This window comes from Sphaerodactylus townsendi, linkage group LG07, assembly GCF_021028975.2.
Source record: "Sphaerodactylus townsendi isolate TG3544 linkage group LG07, MPM_Stown_v2.3, whole genome shotgun sequence".
NCBI classification, from domain to species: Eukaryota; Metazoa; Chordata; class Lepidosauria; order Squamata; family Sphaerodactylidae; genus Sphaerodactylus; species Sphaerodactylus townsendi.
The window spans coordinates 31144688-31156873 of NC_059431.1; the positions used below are offsets into that span (position 1 = coordinate 31144688).

The 12186-nt window shown below is 47.4% G+C and overlaps 1 protein-coding gene across 1 annotated transcript in view; it reads left to right on the top strand.

Annotated features, from left to right (window-relative positions):
• The first annotated feature begins 1748 nt into the window (after window positions 1–1748).
• The window catches only part of ZSWIM6 (zinc finger SWIM-type containing 6), a 110703-nt gene continuing 100265 nt past the window's right edge, over window positions 1749–12186 (top strand). Inside the window, exon 1 of the mRNA XM_048503732.1 lies at window positions 1749–2442. Coding sequence (XP_048359689.1) covers window positions 1749–2442 — 694 coding nt within the window. The remainder of the gene's footprint in view (window positions 2443–12186) is intronic.

Consider the following 12186-nt stretch of genomic DNA (forward strand, 5'->3'; position numbering starts at 1 on the left):
ACCCCACGGCCGGCCCGGGAGCGGCCATCGGGGTCGATGGACATTTCTCTTGCAGGCAGAACTTTAATGAAAGGTTCGTATCCATGGTCAACGGTGCAAAGGAGGAACAAAGGAGGAACGGAGCTTTGCAAACTTTGCCTTTTGCACATTTGGAGGAACACTGCGCACAGGACTTGACTGTGTGGGGGAAGGGGACAGATTTATTTTCCCACTCGCATCCCGATGGCGTCTCTTTCCTCCTCAACAGCGAGATTTCCATCTCCCCACTTAAAACCAAATTCCCTCCTCCGAGGCGCTACTAGTGGGTCTCCCTTTACTTCTTAGGTCTCCAAAAACGAGTTAGGCAAGTCCAGATGAATAGCAACTTGGTCGATTGTCCGATTCGTTAAAACTTGTACCGTATCCCCAATATTTGGACAGTTGAAAGAGCCTCATTCGTAGGCACATTTCTGTCTTATTGCTCTCTGTTAGACAGAGTATGACTATGTTAAAAACAAATCGGCGCAGGGAGATCTTTTTTAAAAAGTCTATATCAGGGGTCTGCAACCTGTGGCTCTCCAGATGTTCATGGACTGCAATTCCCATCAGCCCCTGCCAACTGATCATGCTGGCAGGGGCTGATGGGAATTGTAGTCCATGAACATCTGGAGAGCCACAGGTTGCAGACCCCTGGTCTATATCAACTTAAACTATCAGAAATGTCGCTCGTCCAGATTTAGAGAATCTGGTGAAAATGAACGGAGACCTCTTCTTCGAGACTCTGGATAAAAACATTGGCCAACCTGGGAAAAACAGTTAGGTGGGACTGACAGAAGCGGGCAGCCCAAGCCCCCCCTCCAATTCTGACGCTCAAGCGAATCGCAGAATGATCCAAAATTCGGATGCATCCCCTTCCACCTTCCTCCGGACTCTCCCCACCGACCCACCTTCGCAAGCCGCTCCAAAAAGCAGATCCGCTCCAAAAGGCAGCCCCGGGAGCAGGCTTTTCCCCGGCGCCCCTGCCTTCCTACGCACTCGGGCCGATTTGGGTCTCTTCGTCCTCCGAGAGGCGCCTCTGGCTTGCCCCGGCTCCAGGCGAGAGAGCGTCAGCGGCCGAGCCGGGCCGCCCCGCGGGTTTCCTTCTACCGTATTTCCCTGCCTCGCGAGCATGACGTTTCTGTCGAGCCTCTTTTTGTTGACTCCTCCCTGCCCCACCAGCGTGAGGGAGCGAAGTGACCGGAGTGAGACCACGCCCCGCCCCCGCATTCCATTTCCCTATATGGTGTCACAAAGGGAAGCCGGCAGCCCCCACCCGCTTTTCCCACCACGAGCAACACGCGTGAGGCACGTCCGGGGGAGGGCTCGGGTGTGAGTACGTAGGGGAAGGGGGGGTTTGAGGGAATAAGCGGACAGAAGACAGACAAGGGAGGAGGCGAATGGGTGTGGCTTGCTCCACCCTCTCTCCGAATTATGCGCAGAGCTCGGACTCGACTTTCCCCTCCCCCTCGTCGTGGCGTCACCGCTGACGCGCCGAGCACACGGCCTCCGGGCCCGTTCTATTTATGTTTGCGGCCTCTTTCCTCCCTCCTGTTTTGCATATCCCCGCCCCTTTGCTCCCCTCTTTCTGCATGCGCGGCGGTTGGCCCCGCCCCTACGCCCATATTTGGAAACGGGAGGCGGCGCCCCGTCTCCGGCAGCCTGTCGCTGGCTTCCTGGTGCCGTTTATAGAGTACAGCCACTTCCGCCGTCTGCTTAGAAGCGGCGCGATCATGGCGGAGCGCGGTCAGCTCCCTCCCCCCGCCAAGCGCCTCTGCTGCAGACCGGGCTACGGCGCCGGGTGCAGGCCGGGCCAGCGGGCGATGGGCGGCGGCGAAGGAGGCCTGGGCGGCGGCGGGGCGCTATGCGTAGCGGGACCCTCCTCTTCTGCCGCTGCCGCCGCCGCCGCCTTCTCGCCCGCCCTGGCCGCCGCCTACGCCGCGCTGGGGGTGCTGCCGCTGGGCAAGACGCAGAGCCCGGAGTCGCTGCTGGACATCGCGGCGCGGCGCGTGGCGGAGAAGTGGCCGTTCCAGCGGGTGGAGGAGCGGTTCGAGCGCATCCCGGAGCCCGTCCAGCGCCGCATCGTCTACTGGTCCTTCCCCCGCAGCGAGAGGGAGATCTGCATGTACTCCTCCTTCAACGCCGGCGCCGCCGCCGACGATAACGCCACCGCCGCCAGCAACGCCTCGGCAGCCGCCGCCGCCCCGGGCGGAGGGTCCAGCGCCGTCGGGTCCACCGGCACCGCCGCCGGCACCGCCTCGGCCGTCGCGGCCGGCAACAGCGGCACCAACAACAGCGCCGCGCCCGGGGGCGGAGGCGGCGGCAGCGGCGGAGCAGCGGACGCCGCCGCCGACGAGAGCCGGCTGCCTTTCCGCAGGGGGATCGCGCTGCTCGACGGCGGCTGCGTCGACAACGTCCTGCAAGTCGGTGAGTCACCCGGCCGGCCGGGGGCAGGGGAGGGCGCGGTGCGGGAGCCGGGTGGCCAGTTCTGCTTTCTTTTCCAGCCGGCCCCAGACTCGACTGCAGGGGTGGGGGCTACAAGGGTGTTCCCCCCCGCTCTTCCACCTGTCCAGCCTCTGCCCCTAGTCGTCCCACTTTATTGGTATAATTTTTACTCCCCCTCCCCGCTCCAACTAGTATGCTAAGCATCCAGACCATCCCCGCAGCTCCTTGCTCCCTTTTCCTCCCCCCCTTTAACCCTCCTGCCATTAAGCTCCCGCCCCTAATCCTTTCTGTCTCGCGTCCAGACAAAACACCCCAAACGCCCCATTTCCCTTCACTCTTTCTGCCCCCTGATCACTGTTTAGGCTGCGCCCGCGGCTGGTCCCCTCCTGCCCCGCATCTTCCCCTTTCCTTCCGCCCTCCCTCTGCCTTAGCCAAATATTCTCCTCCTTGGCCTTTCGATTGTCCCTTCTCCTCCTCCTCCTCTTCCTCTTCCTCCTCCCCCCCCCTTCCCAGCACTGAATGGCGGTGAATCAGCAGAAGGAGCCCCCAGGGGAAGGGGGCAGGAATGCCTGCTTATCGCCGGGCTTTGCCAGCAGAGGTTGGAGGCTCCAAACAAAGACATTTCTAGGACAGAGAAAACCCACCATTGGCTCGCACAGCAGCCTCCTTGGGCGCTCCTGCGCGTCTGTCTGTCGCTCTCGCTCAGGCGCTCTTGTCCTTCTGGGTTTTGTTGTTGGTGGCACTGGGGGTAGGTCATTGGGTCATAAAGCTGTCAGATTGCTGATGAAGCCCGGGCTGAAAGGCTGGCTTGTCTGCGGAGAGGGGGAAGGGGGCTTGGGGGGGGGAGTGCTGTGCAGAAAGGCAGAGACCGCCAGGATGCTGCCAAATGGCTTTTGGAGGCAGCAGGGCTTTTTTTTTTTTAATTAATCCCCTCCTTCAAAAACTGGGGGAGTGCTGATTTTCTTCCTGAACCCCCCCACGCTTCTTATATGACTCTTGGTTTAAACGTTCTCTGGGAGAGGAGGCTTTTTCTCTGAACTTCTTGGCTCAAGGGCAGTGGTGGGGGAGTTCCCCCTTTCTCTTCTCACCAAGGAGGGGTTACTTCTCTCAGTCAGGGTGGGGGACTGTGAGATCCTGGCTTTCCCCCTTTTCTGGCCTTAGGGAATGCCTGTATTTCTGAAAATAGGCGGAGAGGGCGGTTGTTTCTGTTATAAAACTTCCTGGTTGGCGTGAAAACGGCTGTGGAGCTGGATCTTTTGTTGCTGTTGTGTTTCCAGAGGTTTGCACATCTCCAGCAGCCTCCAGGCTTCTCCCACCCCTCCCCCCTTGGAGGGAGGACCTTCCCCTTTCTCATTTTCATGTTTGTTTGTGTTCTTTTCAGTTTTCTGTTGCTCCCTGAAAGGGGGAAACCAAACAAAAGAGGCTCTTTCATTGCCTGCAAAATGGCAAGGATCTGACAAAGGGGAAGGAGAGCTGGTGGTTTTAAAGCTGCAAAACTTGCTTTTGCTTGCTGCTCAGACTTACCCAGCTTGCGCCCCCCTCAAAAAAAACTTTAAACAGAACCTGTGGTTCTCCCCTCCCCCCCCCAGCATTTGACCACATATGGGGTGACTTCAAGTGAAGCCCACTCAGCTAAACCCCATGGCTCCTTCCTTATTCCCTCTTATTCCCTCTTTACAAGATCTCCATTTTCTTGTGGCTGATATCTGGATGTTTAAAGATGCGGGCATTCCTTGCTGTTGAGGCTTCAGGTTGGCCATGCCAGCGTGCCTTCTGTGGGGGTGGGCGGAGATGGCTTTCTCTGTCTTTAAATGAAAGTCAAAGCCAGCTTGGGTTGAAGCAGAATTGTTGTACTGTGAGACAGACTTTATGCACTCCGTAATGGTGCCTTTCCCTTCTGCCTGCAAATGATTTAGCTCTGGGCAGTCTTCTAAGTTCTAATTAACATTCCTCCAGACTTCTGGGTCTCTCCCTCTAGCTGGGATTGAGGCATCTCTCTATTTAGCGGTGGCACAACCAGAATTGAGTCTCTTTCTGGTTTGGCTGGCATTGCTGAGGGCTTTTTTTTTTTTTGGCCTCTGCTTGACTCCACTTGCAAGGGATGAGGAATGACAGGAGTACACATAGGGAGGGTTTCTTGGCTGATTACATTTAAGCTAGGAATTCACTGTGAAAATAAAGCCAAGGGGCGATAAATAAAAGATGCAATCTTCTGTAGGAGACAGACACCCAGCATGGGCTTTGCTTTGCTTGCTTTCAGCATTTAGAAGAGGCCTCATTGAGAACTTGCAAAAGGAGGAAAAAATAACTTGCAGAGCCTTGGAAAGGGGAGGGGCTCTGGATGATGCTGACAAAGGTCAATCTGAACGGGGGAAAATATGCATAAGTATATCTCGTGTCCATGACTGCTTCTGGAACACTTAAATAAACATGCAGCAAATGCTGCCCACTGCAAGTACATTTTCATTTTTTTTCTTTTCTTATGTTAATGGACTCTCCATGCTATTAATGTATGGAAATTTGGTATTTTGCAGCACCATTTAAATGTGATTGTATATAGGGTGTGGTCAGAGATGAATATAGCAGACACTAAAGTTTTCTAGATCACAGATACTTTCCTGCAGCAAACATTCAGCATATTAAAGTTCATCAAGGTTTTATATGGGGCAAAAGATGAATAGCCTGTTTCAAATCCATAGGACATCTTCCTATGCTCATGTACTTGATTTTTTTCTGTGGCTGGATTTTAGTTGATTGGTTTAGTACACTAGTTGTATAATTAGTACTAGGATTGTATGGCTTGTTCTCATTTTTGATGTATGGTGTGTTGTCTGGGAGCAGATTGGCAAAAAAGGAGCAAAAAATCTGTGCAGAAATGCACTGCAAAAATTTGTATTGCAAGTCAGCCTTCATTAATAGTTATGCTTGGTGTATACAATGTGTGTGTTTTTCCATACTGTGTGGGATGAGTTCTGCAGTATGACAATAACAGAAGTTACCATTATAGCCCAAATATTGGGAAAGCAACGTGTTTAATTCTCGTTAGCATCATTTCTGAGAGCCAACTTATTTTTTTCTTAATGATGTTGTGCGTTTGCCAGTTTTGAGTTGTATGTTAGAACTGAAATTGCATATTGCCATATTACATATGAAATGCTTTTTGAAATATTCATGACTTTCAAAGATATAACCCGAACCTGTTCTACTTATAAAACCTGTACGTTAAGGTTTCCCTATCAGAATGTATTGTCAAAACTGCAGATTGTAACAAACAAATCTTCTCGCTCTGAGGAGGTGGACATCTTGAATCTCAGATTGCTCCCATCAGCTGTTCAAGGAGGAAGGACAAATCTTATCACTTCCTGTCTCCCAGGTGGGAATCTGCTGAGCTTAGTTTACTTCCTGCCATTCACAGGGAGAGCAGCCAATAAGTAGCTCTTTGCAGCAACTACTATCTTTCTCTTCTAACTATCTTTCTCTTCCAAAATTTTATTAACTTATGTCTATTAGAGAGACTTCAGTCCTTTTAACCCCCTTAATTTCTATTATGCTTTCCTCTTTCTCCTTCTTTGCCTCTCTCCCTCCCCCCCCCCCACAAAAAAAAAAACAAACCATGGCGGAGTTAGCAACTCAGGAAGAGCCAGTGGGGATGATTTCCTCTCTTGAGGTTGATTCAGACCGTGGTCTGTTTCCCCCTTTGCTGCAAGGAGATGCTGAGTTCTCTAGAAATTCCAGCTACAGTGAGAGGAAAAGAAAGCGGACAGGATGTTGGTGCCAAAATGAACTTGACAAACTCCATCTTTGAAAAGATATAAAATTGCCTCAGTTAATAAAATGGCCTGAATGGCTGCCAGTTTGACCCTGAGCAGCTGCAGTGGTGCACCCTGGTCTCCAGACGACATCTCCCCATGCCAAGTGACTGAGATGGAACAGCTTTTGAGGCATAATGACCCACCCCTCCCTTCCGAGGTTGTGGGATGGCCATCATCCTGCTCCATTGAGATCATAGAGGCAGTCAGAAGGGCTTTAAGAGAAGAGCTGCACCACATTCAGATGCATTCTCCTCCATTATTCAGGGGATTGCATTGCTTCCTTCTGTATGTTCCTGTTGCTTGATACTGGTTTGGAGAGGGACAGGCTGTCTTCTACTACTAGACAATGGTCCATAAGATATCTTTTATCCATTATGTTACCTTATTATGAATTTTATACCATGTACTTTATTTTTCTGTGTTGATAGTAAATTGTTGTAGGGATGGTTAATCCTACCTGGTGATTCCTACTTTCTGTTGTTTCATTCTGTGTTTGTATGTGTATACTGTTAGAGGTCTGTGGGTTCAACATGATAAATTCATTCATTTATTCAGTGGCTCAGCTCGGAAGGACGCATTCTCAGGGGTTCTCCCTAGCCATGCTCCAGGAAATATTTTTCCTTTCTCCATGTCAGACAATGAAAAAGAGGAAAGTGTTCTCAGCCACTACCAAGAAACTTTACTGTCTGGCCGCACATGCTGTGGAAATGTTGCAAGTTACATTAGTGGAATCTGCCATTGCTGTGTTGCAATCCATAGAACTACTGTTGTAGGATGGCATGGGATCTATAAAAGATTCCCTATGTAGAAAAGCCGACTGTCTCCAGAAAATCCCATGAAATCTCAGCACTAGCAGTAAGAGCAGTGGCAACAGCAGCTCTAGTATCCAGAGCTTCAATCATCTGGGTTCAAAAACTGGGCCAGCTAATTCCCAGGTGTAGTAGAAGAGCAACAGAAGGAGCAATTTACATCCTCACAGTGGTTATCTTCCTGGCAGAGGCATCCCTTGATACCATGATGGTTTCATCTTGCTCAATGGCTGTTGCTAAGGGCATGGCAAATTGGTCCGCATTTCAAATCAGTAGTGATGGTCCAATCCCTGCAAAGCAACAGACTGATTGGAGGCAAACTACATTAGATCCTGGTGGAGATCTTTGTGGTCAAATAGACTATGAAAAATGGGAGTTGGTGAGCCATTTTCAACCTCAAATACATCAACAGGTTTGTGAGACAGAAACACTTTCATATGGAGACTGTGCGCTAATTACTGTTGCTCTCATTCCAGGGGCTTTCATTACATAAATCAATCTCACAAGGGGATACCTGCACATTCCCATCTACTTGGGCCATCACAGGTTTCCCAGATTTTGCTACCAAGATGACACATTTTCAGTTCAAAACACTACCCTTTCCAACCCAGAGATTACATGTAGTGTTGTTGACTCTTACCAGAGCTCCCTTTGGACTGTTAAAAGAAGTTTTACTTAAGTGGCTGCACATCAAGACCTTATTCCTAATGGTGGTGACGTCAGCTTCCAGGTTCTCCAGACTGGAAGCACTATTGGCCAGGAAAGGAATCTGTATTTTTTCATAAAGATACAGTAGTCCTGCAGCTGGGCCCCACCTTTGTTCCCAAATTTAACTCTTTTCCACAGACAAAAAAATTCATGGCCAGAACATGCCAAAGAAAAAGCATGGTACACACTACACCTCTGTAAGGTGCTTTGAATATATGTCAGGTGTGCAGAGACCATAGGAAAACAGACTCCTTATTTGTATCGTTTCTGATCTAGATATCTTCTTTCACTGTTCAGGGCAACCTGTCGGCTATAATATTAGACTATGTATATTCTGGGCCTACACAGCCAGCCACACTCCTATATCTCCAGGTATCATAGCTCGTTCTGTGTGAAATGCAGTTATCATCACTGCCTTTGATTATCAGGTTTCAGTGGAAGAATTGTGCAGGGCAGCCATATGGTTTTCAGTCTCAACCTTCATCAGACACTACAAGCTTAATTCATTCTTTTCATTTGGCATAGCTTTTCGATGTGGAGTATTGCAACATGTCATGGAAGAGGACTAATTTCCACCTGGATACAGGGAGAGTGCTATTGGACATTTCAACTTTTAAGATGCCCTTCTCCTCAGAGCAAGAACAGAACCTTGGGTGTTTACCATTAGGGTTCCTTCTGCTCTGAGGTAAGGAGGGCGTCTTGCCCACCTAGAAAGAGTGAGAGAAAGAAGACACATGATTAAGATTCATACACTATATTGAGCAAGAAGCAACACAAGAGCATGTTCTGGATTGTCAACATTTAGATAATCACATACCTGAAGGGAACAGACTCTCAGTCTCTTTCCCTCAATAAAAAGTTCACCTTTATTTTCTGTTTTAACACCTTGCACTAGGACAGAGTTTTCACCTGTTCTTGCTGATGTTCTTTGTTCCTGTATTCCTTCAAGCCTTTCTTCTTGTTGTGTTTAAACTAAGCTCAGGAGATTTCTGCCTCTCTGAACAGCTAGTGGGAATCTCAAAAGTTTCAAGATGCCCTCCTTACCTCAGAGTGGAAGGGACTGTCACAGTAAGTAGCCAAGATTCTGCTATAAGCAAATTCATCTTCTAAAAAGGTAAGAATTGTATATAACATCCAGAAGGTAGCACATTTTTGTTTAATGTGTTTACTTCAGGTTTCAGCTACATTCAGGAATGTTGATGAAGCTATGTCAAACAGGACAAAACTATAATCCTGGAATCATTCTAAACTTTGGGCAGGCCAAAGTTTTAAACAATATATCACTGAACAAATAGTATAAAACTTAGCTGTTTGACTACTTGCATATAGAGCACAAAGGGCAATGTCCACACAGTGTCCGGATACATTTCTTTTGTAACGCCAGTGCATATTATACATTTTGGAAGGTGATAACTGGACTTTTTGGTGTTTTTTTTAAGCACTTAAATTAGGACGCTTTAGTGAATATATTTTAATTATGGCAGTACAGCAATTTTGCCATAGCTCTACGTTTTTGAGGTGTTTGTGTAAAAAAAAGTAATACTAATTCTTTTGAATAACAGGGAATGCCGATTCCTCTTTAAAAGGTCTAGCAAGTGTGAAATGTGGAGTAAATGGGTGTTGCTTTTTGGTTATGTTCTACACAGATAAGGATCAGCAAATAAATTAATGGATCAGGATTTAATCAGATTTCCCCATCTGCTCTGATGTACTTCTGAGCCCCTTTTTGCCCTTCCTGGTTTGTAGATGTTGATATTTCTGTCAAACAACAATAGTTCTAGTGTTTTAATATTTATTGGCAGCGTGTTTTTATCTCTTTGGGCTTGCTGTACTGTGGATGGACAATGCATAGAGTCATTCTTGTTTGGAAGCATTGCAGACGCTAATATTGCCTTTGCTCCCTGGCATGTGTTCATGGTAGGGGTCAGTTTGTTGCAACTCCAGGTGATTGGGTGAGCCTTGCCCCCCCTGCACCCCCAGCCTAGCTTTATATGCCCAGCTGAGACAGTTTCATCCTAACCGGTTTTGATAAACCTAGCATGGTTTTGAAAACCTGTCAAGATGTAAGATAGTAATGTGCGTTGCAGTTATTGCTAGGGTACTAGTCACATATGACCTATTGTAGCAATTCCCAGGCATCCTGCCTCTTAACCCTACTAACACCAGTTCTGCAAATATCAGCCTATACTTTGAACCCTCGAAAGCAAGTCTTTACTGTTCAGAGAAGATAGAATGTGCTTTCTCAAACTTCTCAGCTCTAGGTTAAGACGGCAATTCTGCCTCTAGGCGAGCCTTATATTTTGACCCTGTTCTAAGTACTTGGGTGCTTAATCAGATGTCAGTTTGGGTTTGGGTGTGATATTGAAGAAGTTGAGAGAACTGGCAGGAGGCTGCCAACTCACACAAGAACCTAAGAATCAGTCCCTGCATGTGTGGAATCCTGTGGCTGCCTGTTATGTTAGGCACTTTTGGTTGCTACAGGCTGCTGTGGGGTCCTGTTTTTGCAGTGCCTGTGCCTGCCATTACTTGCAGTGAAAGGAAGTAGCGGTGACTTCCTTGCTGCGCCTGAAAGGGCTGGGGTGACACTTTATGACTACGGCAGTGGTCAGAGTCCATAACTGTTATAGCCATTAAATGCTTATGTACACCTGGAGCTAGCTGAAGTGACTATATTAACCAGTCCTAAATTCCCAGGCACTGTCTTAACTGGTTTGTTAGGTTGCCAGTTGAGACGTTGAGTATTTCAGTATGTAAGAGTTGTTAAACTCTGGCTAGTTATGGTGCTGATGAGCAATTTAAAAAGAGAGCTTTTAGTGAGTTGGTAGGAATAAAAAAAGCTATTGAACTCAATCTTACCTCATAATTTGCTCCTTATTTAAATGCAGTGTTCCACACAGTTACGTCTTTCTGCTGATAATTGCATGCATGTAATGCTCATTTTCTGGCACAAAGTTCAGGGTGGGGTTTGTGTAGACTGTACATGTATGAAATCAGCAGTAAAACAGACTGCTGATGATAGGTAAATCATTTTATATTTCACAACTAGAAAGTGAGTTGATTAGAATTTTGCCTACTAGTTAATCTAGTTTTGGTGCCAGAACAACGTATAGAGTGTTAGTGCAATCCAGCTTCGGTATGCTCTCTTGGCACATAACTGAGGAAAGTGGGTGTGCTTTGAATGCTTGTTTTCTGGGCCTGACCTGGAAGGAAAGCTAGCAACTTGGAGACTTTGAGAAACTGAACTACAGCATTGAGACTGACCCCTAGCAGCTTAGTTTGAAAGTAAGTTTTAATTCAAAATAGATGACACTCAAATAGCATATTTGTGTCACCCCCATTCTTGTCAAGCCAAAGTGCAGAAGCATAGTAGATCTTCACTTAAAATGCTGATTAACAGACCTATTGCTTGAGAACAAGACTGTGGTGGAGGAACCAGGCCTTATCCTGTGACCTGCTCTGTCCTGTGGCTTTTCTTCCCTGGTGGCTCATGGGTGGACTTAGTTTCATTTTTTTTGGGATCTGCTTTGAGTTTGTGTTCTGATCCTTCAGGAGTTCGGTTTGGGAACCTGTTCCCCCCAAAATTGTGGGTTGAACATAGTAGTGTATTCACAAATATGTCTGTAGCATATTTGCTAGGTTTAAATAAATGTAAGCATTTTTGTCTGATCCATGTGTGACTTTTGTACACAAATGCTTTCAGTTTGGTATGGGTGTACTCAGAATACACCAGTGTTTTCCTTACCTAAAGGCAATGAATGCATCAGTATCTTACACAGAACGGATTAAAACACTTTTTGTCACACTGACTTAACTGGTATAATTAGGGTTGCCTGTGGGGTTTTGATATTATTGGGTTCAGGCTGTATGTAACTGGCAGACACGCTTGTTTAAACCTCTGTCCCAATATGTGCAACGTAAGGATGAGTGTCCTGCTTTTATTTTTATAGAGAAAGCTGAGGTGGGGAAGCTGAACCTGCTGCTGACCTTCCCAGATGTCTTTTCTTCTTCCTTGCCCTCCTAGAGCTCTTCTCTAAGCCATCTTTACTTGCAGCGTCTGTGCATGTCAAAGAAATAAATATGGCTGAAAGGGGGTAGATTTCAGAGAGATGGCTCATAAACTGGTGGAGAGGTTAGCACTTACTGTGAAGTTAACCCATTTTCTACTTCATACACTACTGGAACAAACCTATTTAAACGATCCATTGTGTGTAGCTTAAGCCTTGGGACTTCAGTTCCTTCCCTATCACCACTTCTTTAGTTTCCATCTCATTGGAAGGCCGCGAGCAAGGATGGTTGACAATTGTAAAATTCAAGCAATTTTAGATCAGAACATTGCAATGGTAGGTACATTTTTTAAGCAACATCGCACTATTTAAAGAGTCTTTGTGGGGTTCTGG